The 14,115-nt window shown below is 39.3% G+C and overlaps 1 protein-coding gene across 15 annotated transcripts in view; it reads right to left on the reverse strand.

Moving 5' to 3' along the window:
- The window catches only part of Dock3 (dedicator of cyto-kinesis 3), a 351,061-nt gene that overhangs the window by 180,962 nt on the left and 155,984 nt on the right, over positions 1–14,115 (reverse strand). For all 15 annotated transcript variants that reach the window (XM_006243867.5, XM_006243865.5, XM_039081583.2 and 12 more), the window contains 2 exons: positions 5,074–5,115; positions 4,355–4,509 (listed from right to left, as the gene is read on the reverse strand). In XM_006243867.5, coding sequence (XP_006243929.1) covers positions 4,355–4,509; positions 5,074–5,115 — 197 coding nt within the window. The remainder of the gene's footprint in view (positions 1–4,354; positions 4,510–5,073; positions 5,116–14,115) is intronic.

Below are 14,115 nucleotides of genomic sequence, written 5' to 3' on the forward strand. Positions count from 1 at the left end.
AAACATCTGAGTTTAAACTGTTTTTATCCCTATCTGTAGAATGAGACATCGACTCCTTTTTACACTGACTGCCATTGTCTGTCCCACTTCAGCAGTGGACTCAGAACATAGAGATGATAAACACAGGACAGCAGCATCTGATCTTACTCATGGATGAAAAAAGGCAAACTTTTCACAATAGGCCACGGGACATATCTAAAGTCAAAGTTTCACTGTATGTCTTGTTTTTCTGGATGTCTCTGACTTAAATGTTTCTAAGTAAGATCTGATACTGAACACAGAAGAACATATAAAGATGGCCTGGCAACTAGTAGAGAAAATACTGAGCTTTTAAAGCCAATTTGCATTCCTTTGTCCTAACTTTCTGATTGGAATTATATGAAAAATACAATAATGAGACAATAAAAATAATAGAATTATACAAAATACATTTAATATACAAGTCTCAGATCCCTAGCTTGTGTGAGAAGAGGGGAGTGAAGTAAAGAAAAGGGGTGATGCTCATAAATACCAAAGGCAGGATAGTTCCTGTCTTACTCCTGCTAGAACTCAAAGGAAATTTCCCTGAGATTTTGAGAAATGGGCTAGAGCCCATGTCCCAGAACAGTTAAGATAGCTAGAGTTTACCAGGACTTAACTAATGGTCTATAATTATCTGCCTGAGTGCTGGCAGATAAGCTCTGGTTGCATTGTAACACCTGGCCTCTTTTGCAGAGGGACACAAAATGTTAACTTTTATAAACAGGCTTCTCCAAAAAGTGCATGCTGACAGGAAACTAATATAACTGTCTGCTGAGAGGCTGTGCCAGAGCATGACAAATACAGAGGCAGATGTTCATGGCCAACCAATGAAGTAAGAATGGGGTCCCCATTGGAAGAGTTAGAGAAAGGACTGAAGGAGCTGAAGGGGTTTGCAACCCCGTAAGAATAACAATACCAACCATCCAGAGCTCCCAGGGACTAAACCACTACCCAAAGGGAACACATGGACTGACCCATGGCTCCAGCTGCATATGTAGCAGAGGATGACCTTGTTGGGCACCAACGGGAGGAGAAACCCTTGGCCCTGCCAAGAATGGACCCCCCACCCCCCCCCAGGGTAGGGGAATGTCAGGGCAGGGAGGCAGGAAGGGGCCAGTGGATGAGTGGAGAACACCCTCATAGAAGAAGGGGGGGGATAGGATGGGGGTTAATGGACAGGAAACTGGGAAAGAGGATAACATTGAAATGTAAATTTTAAAAGTCAAATAAATAAATAAAAATAAATGGAAAAACAAACAAACAAACAACAACAATAACAAAAAGGGCTGCTTTCCTATAATTTTAAATGAAAATTTCTCTCTGGTAGCTATTGAGTTCTCAGGCCCAAATTATCTCTTTTAAGCAGAAAGCTTAATTCTCAGACAGAGCCCTCTACTTCAATTACAGAAGTAGCTGATTTATTTTTTTTAAAAAGTATGTTACACAAGGATATTTTGAATGCTGAGCAAACTCTAGAAGGATATGAGGATGTTTTAGTTCTCTTTGCACAGCATCCGTATAAAGATGGGTAGCATAAGGGTTTACATGTGATAATCAAGATAGGTAAATTTCTGAGGACAAGGTCTTACTCTTGAGACCCAACTACAATGTCTGACATAGAAAAGATTTTGTAGGGAATGTCAAGTGCATGATAAAACAAACACTGGCACCTTGTGACTTCTGAAGACTGCTAAATTTACAGAAGTTCGGTAAAAATACCTGGGCATTATAAAACCATACACAGACACACAGCGGTACAGAGAAAATAATCAATGATACTCTTTTGTAAATAAGAAAATTCACATATTAGAAAAGATAGGTACTATTCTGATGAGCTGCTGGGGGTGTGGGTGCTACTCAACTGGGCACAGAAAGCAGAGGAAGAGTGTCAAACCAAGAAGAATTATTCTTACCCTAGATTTCATAGAGTTCGTCTTTTGGGGACTTACCTGGAATATCCCACACATCTTTTTCTGTCTTTCCCCTGTAGGAATGCCTACCTCATCACTGTACTTTGGAAGTATATAACTTTTTCATAAGTTCACAGCTCACGATAAATTTTGGCATAGGATGAATTATTTCTCAAGTCTCACCATATTCTAGTTTAGATATTTAGAAGTGATTTGGGATTTCAGAGTTGATGGTAGAACAAAGAATTCTGTTGGGACGAAGTGAATGTATTTTATATGTCAGAAAGATATTCATTAGGGGTGACAGGGACAGAAGGTTATAAACCATGTCACTGTTATTCTCAAATTACTACTGAAATTCTAAGTCTATATAAGGAGTTGGGGACTTTAAGAGGTAGTTAAACATGAAGGTAGAACCCTCAAGAGGGAGGGCTGGAGAGGAAGCTGATTAGTTAAGAGCACAGAGAACATGAGTAAACTTGGCAACACCCATATGGGGTAACTCACAACTGCACATAACTCCAGATGCAGGGATCTAACACCTCTAGTGTCCATGGCACCTGCATACAGGTGCACATGCCCATATACATACATTCATACATACATACATACATACATACATACATACATACGCCCACAAATACATACATACATAATACATATACATACAAAAATATTTTAAAAAGAAAGAATGAGAGTGGCAGGGGAAGGGAAGACATATTTCTCTTTCAGTCATGTGAAATTATATATATAAGGTGGTCGTCTGTAAACGTGAACAAATGCTACCCCCAAGCACTGGCTGAGCTGGCGCCTTCACAATCTAGCTTTCAGGACTGTAAGAAATATAACCCCTCCAGTCTATGGCTTCTGACATGGAAGGCTGAGTTAAGATGTAATGCCCAAACAATAAAAAAAATCAAAATAATTATTTGCTCAAAAATATTTATGAAATAAAATCTGTCACTGTCTTTATCTATACAACCCTAGCTACAATCCCACCAGTCTTATCAACTGTAGATGCTATCACTACTCATACTGCATGATCATTAGTCTAACAAAATTATTTATATGCTAAAGGGGAGCAGTGCTTTATTTTTTGTCTAGATCAGAGCACTGTACAGCGTGCAAATTAATATTTTCTTTCACATGGTTTTAACTTTCACTAACAAAATTGTATATGTAACATATAATTCTAAAAGTAAATTAAAAGGACCCCCAAAACTCCCAAAAATAAAAGCTACATTAAAGTACTCCATTGACAAGAAAACTTCCAAGTAATATAAAGTACCCCAAGATTTTTTTTCTCTTGGCTCCATTTAGTAAATGACCACAGAGAAATGTCTGAATTCTCTAAAATGTTATTTTGGCTACAAATGGCACCTTACGCTAACAGGTCTTTGTGCCCTCTATACAAAAGGAAGCCTAGGGTCTCCTTTATGTTCCTTATCGTGGAGTCAGCAGGCAGCACTGCAGTTACTGAGCTCACAGACCCACAGCTCTGCCAAAACAATCTACTGAGAAGCAGCTGCTTTGTTGCCTCTTTCCAAACCAAAGCAAAAGTGAGTGGCAATGCCAGGCCTCTCACAGGGCTTCAACGGCACCGCACCGAGGGCTGAAGCTGCCTCAGATGTTTTCTCTGTGAGCTCTCTCACTCACATAGAGCAAAGGAAGCCAGGGCCCAGTACTTTCTGTACTCTTGCACTGGCCATTTTTGCTACAGTCTCTTTGCTCCTAAGATTCTCCTCTGCCTTTTTTTCTAGAATTAAACACAACACACTTTTTCTAAGGGAGTAATAACCAAAACTTAATTTTGAGCTTGCACGTAGAATTAGGTATAGAAGAAAAGGAAGCTACTCATGTTACAGATATGCTCTGGAATATCTATCCTTCCAACTACACATATGTTGAAGGTTTTATCCCACTTGGTGATAACACTGAAAAGTGGTGTGGAACAATAGGAAGCCAAGCTTAATTGGAGGAAGTAAGGTGATTTGATCAAACCACTTAAGAGAACACGGCGATGGTAGCCCTTCTTCTGTACGTTTCTACTTCCTAGTCACCACACAGTAAGCATTTCACTCTTTCAGTACGTCACTGGTGCAATTCTGCCTTACAACAAGCCTAAAGCAATAAACACAGCCAACCATGGTCTGAAACCCTTGAAGCAGGAACTGAAATAAACCTTTCTTCTTGTAAGTTGCCTACCTCAGGTATGTTGTCACAGTGATGGACGTGGGGTAGTATAGATAACTTCAAGGGCTACTGGGAACTGGAGTGAAAGTCCCAGCTAATAAGACAAAGCTACTTTATTTTATCCTTAAATGCATTTACTCTGAAGGCCAGAGCTGTCTTTGACCCATTCCATTCTAATAAACATAAATAACATAAATATAAACTTCAACAAATCTTCCCAGGACTCTTACCTTATCTGCTTGCCTTCTCTCATGTCATACAGAGAAAAGAAGACGTCACTATCTTCACCAATGGTATTATAGGTGAAACTCTTTAGGCTGAAGAAGAAATGATGTGGTACTGGCATTCGACAGGTTTCCCCATGCCGTGGGCGCATTGTATCTACCTATTAAGGAGAGCAAAACATTGTGATTTATATTTTAGTTGCTCATTACATTCACTATTAAGAAACAAAAAATTACTCTCATTATACTGACAAAGGGATTATTAAATGGGTAGACTGAAGATGTGTCCTCTGGCAATATGGACTACTACAGCAGACTTAGCTGAGCTGGGCAAATGTCCCATGCATTGATTTATACTGTTAGGTGGTAATAGTTATCATTCTAGATATCATTTTATCTCTTCCCCAATCTATTTTCTTTTAATTGTGCTTATAAAAATTTTCACAGAAGAATAAAAACTGGCCAAACTGCTTGAGGGCCAAAGTTGCTTAGAATGATGGTATAACACAATCAGGGTTTTAGGAGCAAATATAAGTTGAATAAAATAATATACATGTTGTGCAAATGTCATAAAAGCCAACTGTTTTTATATGCCCTAAAATTATAATTACAAAGCAGGCCCCTGAAAAGTGAATAGTGTTTGTCATTTCTTGATGTTTTCATGTATATAATCTCTTAAATGAAAGAGTTGAAGAAAAAGTGGGAAGTTTGAGGATATCACTTACTTGGGATGTGCTCTGCTGTACACTCTGTCGGCTAGATAAATGCTATAGAAAAAAGAAACATACAAAGAGTCACTCTGTGGTGGAGGAGACTAAGTCCCCTCCAACCCATTCAGCCTATAATGCCTTTTACAGTTATTTCTCACTTAAAAATGTTATTCATACCCAATAGAGATAACTAAGGCTCAACGCAATGGACTGGTTTGCTGAAGGTCACACGAGAAGGTAACATGGTCTGTATGTAAAACCCCAGCCGCTCTGTTCCTGGTTAGTAGCCACGCCACATGAGGGTGGGTGCTTGTTACTAGATTTCTGATCTGTCAATATCTTTCACGTTGAATAATTTTCTGTGCTGTTGAAGGCAGTTTCTTCAGGCTTTCTGCAATGAAGCCCTTTAATAAAATCTCAGTCAAAGCAATCTACAGATTCAATGCAATCCCCATCAAAATTCAAACTCAATTCTTCATAGAGTTAGAAAGAGCAATTTGCAATTTCATTTGGAATAACAAAAAACCCAGGATAGCGAAAACTATACTCAACAATAAAAGAATTCCTGGGAGAATCACCATCCCTGACCTCAAGCAGTATTACAGAGCAATAGTGATAAAAACTGTATGGTATTGGTACAGAGACAGGCAGGTAGATCAGTGAACAGAATTGAAGACCCAGAAATGAACGCGCACACTTACTGTCACTTGATCTTTGACAAAGGAGCTAAAACCATCCAATGGAAAAAAGGATTTTCAACAAACGGTGCTGGTTCAACTGGAGGTCAGCATGTAGAAGAAAAAATTGATCCATTCTTACTGCCTTGTACAAAACTTAAATCCAAGTGAATCAAGGAACTCCACATAAAACCAGATACACTCACACTAATCTTTCCTGAATAAATCACCAATGACTTATGTTCTAAGATCAAGAATCAATAAATGGAACCTGATAAAACTGCAAAGTTTCTGTAAGGCAAAGGACACTGTTGTTAGGACAAAACGGCAACCAATAGATTGGGAAAAGATCTTTACCAATCCTACATCTGATAGAGGGCTAATATCCAAAATACACAAAGAACTCAAGAAGTCAGATTCCAGAGAATCAAATAACCCTATTAAAAATGGGGTACAGAGCTAAACAAAGAATTCTCAGTGGAGGATTATCGAATGACTGAGAAGCACCTAAAGAAATGCTCAACATCCTTAAGTCATCAGGGAAGTGCAAATCAAAACAATCCTGAGATTCTACCTCACACCAGTCAGAATGCCTAAGATCAAAAACTTAGGTGAAAACAGATGCTGGTGAGGATGTGGAGAAAGAGGAACACTCCTCCATTGTTGGTGGGATCGCAAACTGGTACAACCATACTGGAAATCAGTCTGGAGGTTCCTCAGAAATTTGGACATTACACTACCTGAAGACCCAGCTATACCACTCCTGGGCATATACCCAAAAGATATTCCAACATACAACAAGAACACGTGCTCCACTAGGTTCATAGCAGCCTTATTTATAATAGCCAGAAGCTGTAAAGAATCCAGATGCCCTTCAACAGAGGAATGGATTCAAAAAATGTGGTACATCTACACAATGGGGTACTACTCAACTATCAAAACAATGACTTCATGAAATTCATAGGCAAATGGATGGAACTAGAAAATATTATCCTGAGTGAGGTAACCCAATCACAGAAAAACACACATGGTATGCACTCACTGATAAGTGGATATTAGCCCAAAAGCTCGAATTACCCAAGATACAATCTACAGACCACGTGAAGCTCAAATAGAAGGACAACCAAAGTTCAGTGCTTCAGTCCTTCTTAAAAGGGGGAACAAAAATATTCGTAGGAGGGGATATGGAGGCAGAGTTTGAAGCAGAGACTGAAGGAATGGCCATTCAGAGCCAGCCCCACATTGGTATATAGCCCATACACACACATACACACACACACACACACACACACACACACACACACACACACACACACACACACACACAAACATACAGCCATTAATACTAGGTAAGATTGATGAAGCTACGAAGTGCATGCTGACAGGAATCTGATATAGCTGTCTCCTGAGAGACACAGCCAAAGCATGTCAAATACAGAGGTGAATGCTAGCAGCAAACCATTGAACTGAGAATGGGATCTCTGTTGGAGAAATTAGAGAAAGGATTCAAAGAGCTGAAGGGGCTTGCAACCTCATAAGGACAACAATGCCAACCAACCAGAGCTCACAGGGACTACCCACTACCCAAGGACTGACCCATGGCTCCAGTTCCATATGTAGCAGAGGATGGCCTTGTTGGGTACCAATGGAAGGAGAAGCCCTTGGTCCTGCCAAGGCTGGACCCACAGTGTAAGGTAATGTTGGGGATGGGGACTGGCTTGGGGGAGTAGTTGAGGAGGGGAACACCCTTATCAAAGAAGGGGAGGGGTGGGATAGGGGGCTTATGATCAGGAACCTGGGAAAGGGGATAAGATTTGAAAGATAAATTAAAAAAAATACCCAATTAAACGAAAGAAAATCTCAGTCAAGGCCCCTGGTTGAGGGATAAGACCACCCACTCATCTCCAAATTTTTTTTTTTTTGGTTCTTTTTTTCGGAGCTGGGGACCGAACCCAGGGCCTTGCGCTTCCTAGGTAAGCGCTCTACCACTGAGCTAAATCCCCAGCCCCTCATCTCCAAATTTTTAACCCAGAATTGCTCCTGTCTAAAGAAAATATGGGGACAAAGTATGGAGCAGAGACTGAAGGAAAGGCCATCCAGAGACTGTACCACCCAGGGATCCATCCCATATACAGTCATCAAATTCAGACACTATTGCAAATGCCAAGAAGTGCTTGCTGACAGAGGCCTGATATAGTTGCCAGAGTCTGACCAATACAGATGTGGATGCTCACAGCCAACCACTGGACTGAGCATATGGACCCCAATGGAGGAGTTAGGAAAAAGACTGAAGGAGCAAATGCAACCCCATAGGAAGAACAACAATATCAACCAACCAGACACCCCAGAGCTCCCAGGGACTAAACCACCAACCAAAGAGTACACATGGAGGAACCCGTGGCTGGAGCCACGTATGTAGCAGAGAATATGCATTGTCAGGCATCAATGACAGGAGAGTCCCTTGGCCCTGTGAAGCCTTAATGCCCCAGTGTAGGGGAATGCCAGGGCAGAGAAGTGGGAGTGGGTGTGGATGGAGGAGCACCCTCACTGAAGCAGAGGGAGAGGGCATGGAATGGGAGTTTGCGGAAGGGAAACTGGGAAAGGGGATAGATAACACTTAAAATGTAAATAAATAAAATATCCAATAAAAAAAGAAAGTCTTCCAAACATCTATGTTGTTCCCTTATCACTGGCTGAAGATTATAGACTACAGTTTGAGTTCTATCATTTAGGCTGTGCCCTTTTATTTTTTTCTTTTTGAGAAACTAATTTTAAGTTCTTTGCAACAACAGCTATGTAACAATCCCCACAGTACCTGTGACAAGGAGATCAGCATCACTTATGGATCAGCTATCCAAAGCTGCTTTTCTTTTGCCAGTGTGTGTGGGAGTTTCAAGGCACAGGTGAACAACTACAAATAAAAGGCTGGGCTTGCTAACCCAGCACTGTAACTCAGTCTTGGACCCTCTCATTAGCTGGCTGAAAGGAAGGTATAGGAAGTAAGGAGGTGGTAGAAACATGAAGGTGACTCTCAGGATCTGGCCCCTTGTTGGCTCTGAGGCAACACACAGGGTCTGAGACTAAAGCCTTGGAACGAAGCTGTAAAGGACACAGGCCTCAAGAGGTAGAAAGAGTGGATGCAGAAGGCAGTGCTGGGGTGGGCATCAGGAACTAGGGGGCTTCTTTTTGGCTTCCAAGTCCTTTTAAAATCATAATGTCTTCAAGTTTTTAGCCATGAATCTCATAGTTCTGAGCCAGAAACATTCCAACTACTTTGCCCAAACTAAATCCAAGCAGGAACTGAAACAGGATGTCAGTGAGGAGGGAAGCAGCTCTTTCACTGCTTGGGGCCTCCTGCTCTGCACCTAGGTTGTGAAATTAAAAAAACAAAAACAAAAACAAAAAAAACAAAACAACAAGAAACACCCCAAATTAAAAAAAAAACCCAAAACAACAAAAACAATAAATCTTCCCAATAGAGATTTCAACTACAAAACTAAACTTTGAACTTGTCTCATCTTTCCCAGGATGCTGTTTCAGGAATGGCCATGTATGTGTCTAAGTCAGAGGTCAGTAGTGAGTTTCTTCATCCATTGTTCTCTACCTTAAATTTTGAAACAGAGCTCTCAATGAATCTAAAGCTCACCAGCTCACTGGGCTTGCTGGCCAGTGAACTCCAAGGATCCTCTAGGAAGTTCTTTTGATGCTCACATTATACAGTGGGAGACGGAAGTATAATGTAAGTTAGGAACTTAATCACAAAAGTTGGATTCTGGTTTGTAAATCTTGACTCATATTTACTAGCTGAGTATTTTCTCATCTATAAACTGAATATAAAATCTTGTGCTTAAATCAACTTCATAGAAGTTTATGCAGATTAACTCTATAATAGCAATCATACTGTAAATGAATTAACTCAACACCTATCATATTGTAAATGGATAATTGTAATTACAACTGGTATTATTATTATTTCTTTAATTGGTATTATTCTTATACCTATATTACAGGGGAAAGTCATTCATGTTTAAGAGAAAATCCTGTCTAAGAACATCATGATATCACAAACATTTAGTGCCTGGTGCTAGTAAACTCTTCATTTTGTTTCCTTTTTTTTAAAGACTTATTTATTATATATAAGCACACTGTCCCTGTCTTTCAGACACACCACAAGAGCCCATTACAGATGATTGTGAGCCACCATGTGGTTGCTGGGAATTGAACTCAGGACCTCTGGAAGAGCAGTCAGTGCTCTTAACCACTGAGCCATCTCTTCAGCTCTCTAGTAAACTCTTAATCATTGTTTCTACCCTTTTTGCCCTTAAAGGTATGTAACAGAACCCTTTTGGTGCTTCACATAGCATGGATAAAAATCATTTTTATTTCAATAGAGTTACTCCATTTCCTTCACAAATACATTTAACAGAAACTGGAAACAACCTAGATATCCCTTAACCAAAGAATGGATAAAGAAAATGTAGTACATTTGCAAACAGAGACTAATTAGCTGTTTTTAAAAAAATCACATCATGAAATTCACAGGCAAATGGATGGAACTAGAAAAATTCATCCTGTGTGAAACAAAGCAGACCCGGAGAGACAAAAATGGTATATATTCACTTATGAGGGGATATTAGCTTTTTAAGTAAAGAATAATCATAATACAATCCACAGACCCGAAGAGGCTAACAAGGAGGGATCTATGGGGAACACATGGATTTCTCTGGGAAGGGGAAATAGAATAGATTTTTGCAGGTAGATTGAGGGTAGGCAGAGGGAGATGGGAGAAGGAGGGACAGAGGAAGAGAGTATGGGGAGAGATAACTGAAACTGGGGTGCCAATGTGGAAACCTAGTGCAGTGCCAAGTTTATTGTACCTATGAGAGTGACCCTAGGAAGGACTCTTACTAATGGAGAACACAGAGACTGAACCGTCTATTTTCTGTAACCAGGCTAGGCTCCACAATTTGTCCTGCCTACAAGATGTGCTGGGGCAATGATAGCTCAGAGATTGTGGGAATGGCCAACCAACAATAATGCAATAAATGCAACATAAATTATCTTATGTATAAAAGTGTTTTTGAAAGAAAATGTATGACAGAGTATCAAAACTGGAAAGTTTCATGCTTAGTTTTTATAATCTCTAATTTTATTGGAATCTGAATATTAAAAGACATTTTTGGACCTCATTGATCATTGATAACTGTTAAGATTTAGCAGAAATGTATCTAGTATTATCTATTTCCTTTTTATAATTTTTATTTTATTACTTATTTATGTGTATAGGTGCTTTGCTTGTATGCATGCTGTGTACCATATATGTGCCTGGTACGTGCAGTGGCCAGCCAAGGGTATCAGGTCCTCGGGGACTGGTGCTACCGATAAGTAGCTGCCATGTGGGTGCTGAGAATCAAACCCAGAAAAAGCAGGCACTGCTCTTAACTGCTGAGTCATTTTTCTAGCTTCCCAAAGGATTCATTTATTAAGAAATTCTCATGCATGTACGCACGCACACACCAGGGAGACAGACAGACAGACAGACAGACAGACAGACAGACAGACAGACTGACTGACTGACTGACTATGTCCATGTGAGTTCAGGTACTCATGTAGGCCAGGAGCAGACATCAGATCCTCTTTAGCTGCAGCTGTAACTCCAATTGTATGCTGCCTGGCAAGGGTGCTAAGAACACCCTTTAGGACTTCTGCAAGAGCAGTACAGTATGTATATTCTTTTAAACATACCAGGCCCAAATTATTTACATTTCTGTATATGAGCTAACATAAAAATTCCTAAGTGGTAAATTTTTAAATTCTTATTTTTCTTCATTCTAGCTAATTCTTTTTTGTTGGGTTGTTTATTTCTGTTTTCAAGACAGGGTCTCTGGCTGTCCTGGAACTCACATAAAGACCAGGTTGAACTTACACTCATAGAGATCCGCCTACCTGTGCCTCCTGGATGCTGGGATTAAAAGTGTATGCCCCTATAACAATTTATTATATAGCTGATTACTTCAATGTAAAAACAAATATACAACACAAAAGAAAGTCAGAATAGAAAATAAAAGACCTGAATTTAAGCTTTTAGGATAAGTCAGTATTTGACAAAAAATTAATAGAAGAATATATTTTAAAAGCTAAATATCTTTAAAGGTTTGCAGTAAAACTTATTAGTTTTTACCCATCTGTCTTGTTTCATAGAGATAAGCAGTTTTAATTCCTTACTGTTTTTTCTCCAGGACTTGTCAAATACTTCCAAATGCTATATTATACCGTTCTTTCTTTACCAATTTTAAAATTATATAGTAACTTTTTATTACAGCACCTTAAAATTTAAGCTCCTGTTTACATCTTCTTCCCTTCGTCTGCCTTCCTCTCAAAACTTTTATCTAAAACTGTTTACAACAATATAACCTAAATATTGTTCACTACTAAATAAGTAAATACACTTCAATAATTTCTCTTGTTTTATATTTTTACAATGGGTATATTAATTATTTCTCTTTAAATTTTAGTCATTCTTTGTTATCAATCAGAAATTTATTCTAGGCCTCCTCACAGATACCAGAACCTGTAAGATGGATACAGCCAAAACACATTCTGCAAAACTCAACTGCCAAAAATACCAGATACAATATAAATGTTATGTGAGTGGCTATACCACCCTATTTAGAAATACCTTCTTGGTTGGGTTTCTTGTTGACTTGACACAAGCTAGAGTCATCTGAGAAGAAGGAACTAAACTGAGCAAATGCCTCCTCCATAGGCTGGCCCGTGGGCAAGCTGATGGAACACTTTCTTCATTAGTGCCTGATGTGAGAAGGCTCATCCCACTGTGGGTGGGGCCACCCCTGGACAGATGGTCCTGGGATGTGTAAGAAGACAGGTTGAGCAAGAATTGGGGCGACAGCCAGTAAGCAGCATTCCTCCATGGCCTCTGCTTCAGTTCCTGCCGTGAGTCCTTGCCTTGTCTTTTTTTTTTTTTTTTTTCCCCCGGAGCTGGGGACCAAACCCAGGGCCTTGCGGTTGCTAGGCAAGCGCTCTACCTCTGAGCCAAATCCCCAACCCCTTGCCTTGTCTTTCTTGAATGAAAGATTGTGATGTGGAAGTAGAAACATAAACCCTTCTGTCCCCAAACTGCTTTTGATCATGGTGTTTTATTACTGCAATAGAAACCTTAACTTAGATGCAATCTTTGCAATAACAACATGTTTAAATAGCATATTTTTTCCTGAATATTTTCTGTTACAAGTTGGTAAACTACTCAAATTTGGAACCTACAGACTACATTCTTTTTGTACTTGTGTTTCCCTTCTCTTTTAGACAACAATGACTGTTTCATCTTGCCTGTATCTCCCATACATTACTTACTCTGTTCTCTAATGTTTATGTGGGAATATTCTGTTTGTTCATGTATGGCTATCTAAAGGTACTATGTGGAATCTGTTGTCACTGGATTTCGTCATAGAATGTTTTGTAAAAGAAAGTAATCTTCTCTTCCAGATTCAAATATAGATAGCTTTCTGATGAATGTAGAATTGTTATAGCTAAACTTTACTCCTGAACCACAGGCTTTAAATATCATTTTTTTAAACTTAGAAGATACACCAAAATTGAAAACAAAATATCCAGTATTCTTGGCTCCCCATTGCTTATCCCCAGATCTGATTCTTTCATATAGCGTGCCACTGTACCTTATCATCTGGGTAGATCAAACACAAGAGGCATTGTTTTCTAGTCTCTCTTCTTCCTCTATACATGTATACCAATTCAATCTATCAATACCTCTGGCTCTAAAGCCAAAGTACATTCAACAGCCAACAACTTCTTAGGACATCCACTGTCCTGGCTCTAGCCTCAAGACTTGAAATTAAGATCTTTTACTTAAATGCCTTTTCTGTGATTTCATTTTATGACTGGAAAAACTTACCAAGTCACTTCACTATTGTGTTCTATCAAACTGCTGGAGAGAATATAAATCAGGGCCTACAAAGCTCTTCAAAGTGCAGCTCCTTACTCCTTCTTAGTCAAAACTGTCCAATGTCCACATTTTCTGGAACTGCCATTTCTTTCAGTTGTGTGCCATTTTAAAAGTTCTTTCCTTACCTTTTCCAGTTCCCATAATATTAATCAGTGATTCTAATAATATCAACATAAACCTTATTTATACTGTGCAGTGCATGCTATGGTAACTGTTCATGATCTATCCACTAGATTAGCACTTCTAACATAGGTTCATGATAGCAAGCACTGGGGATACTCTCCATCATCAATACTATGCTCCCTAAAAGCATTTCATCTTCTTAAGGGTTTCTAAAAGTTGTAGTTTTCATCATGAAGTCCCTTAGTCTAAACTTCTCACTTTACATTTCTACTATAT

The sequence above is a fragment of the Rattus norvegicus genome, chromosome 8, assembly GCF_036323735.1.
Source record: "Rattus norvegicus strain BN/NHsdMcwi chromosome 8, GRCr8, whole genome shotgun sequence".
NCBI lineage: Eukaryota > Metazoa > Chordata > Mammalia > Rodentia > Muridae > Rattus > Rattus norvegicus.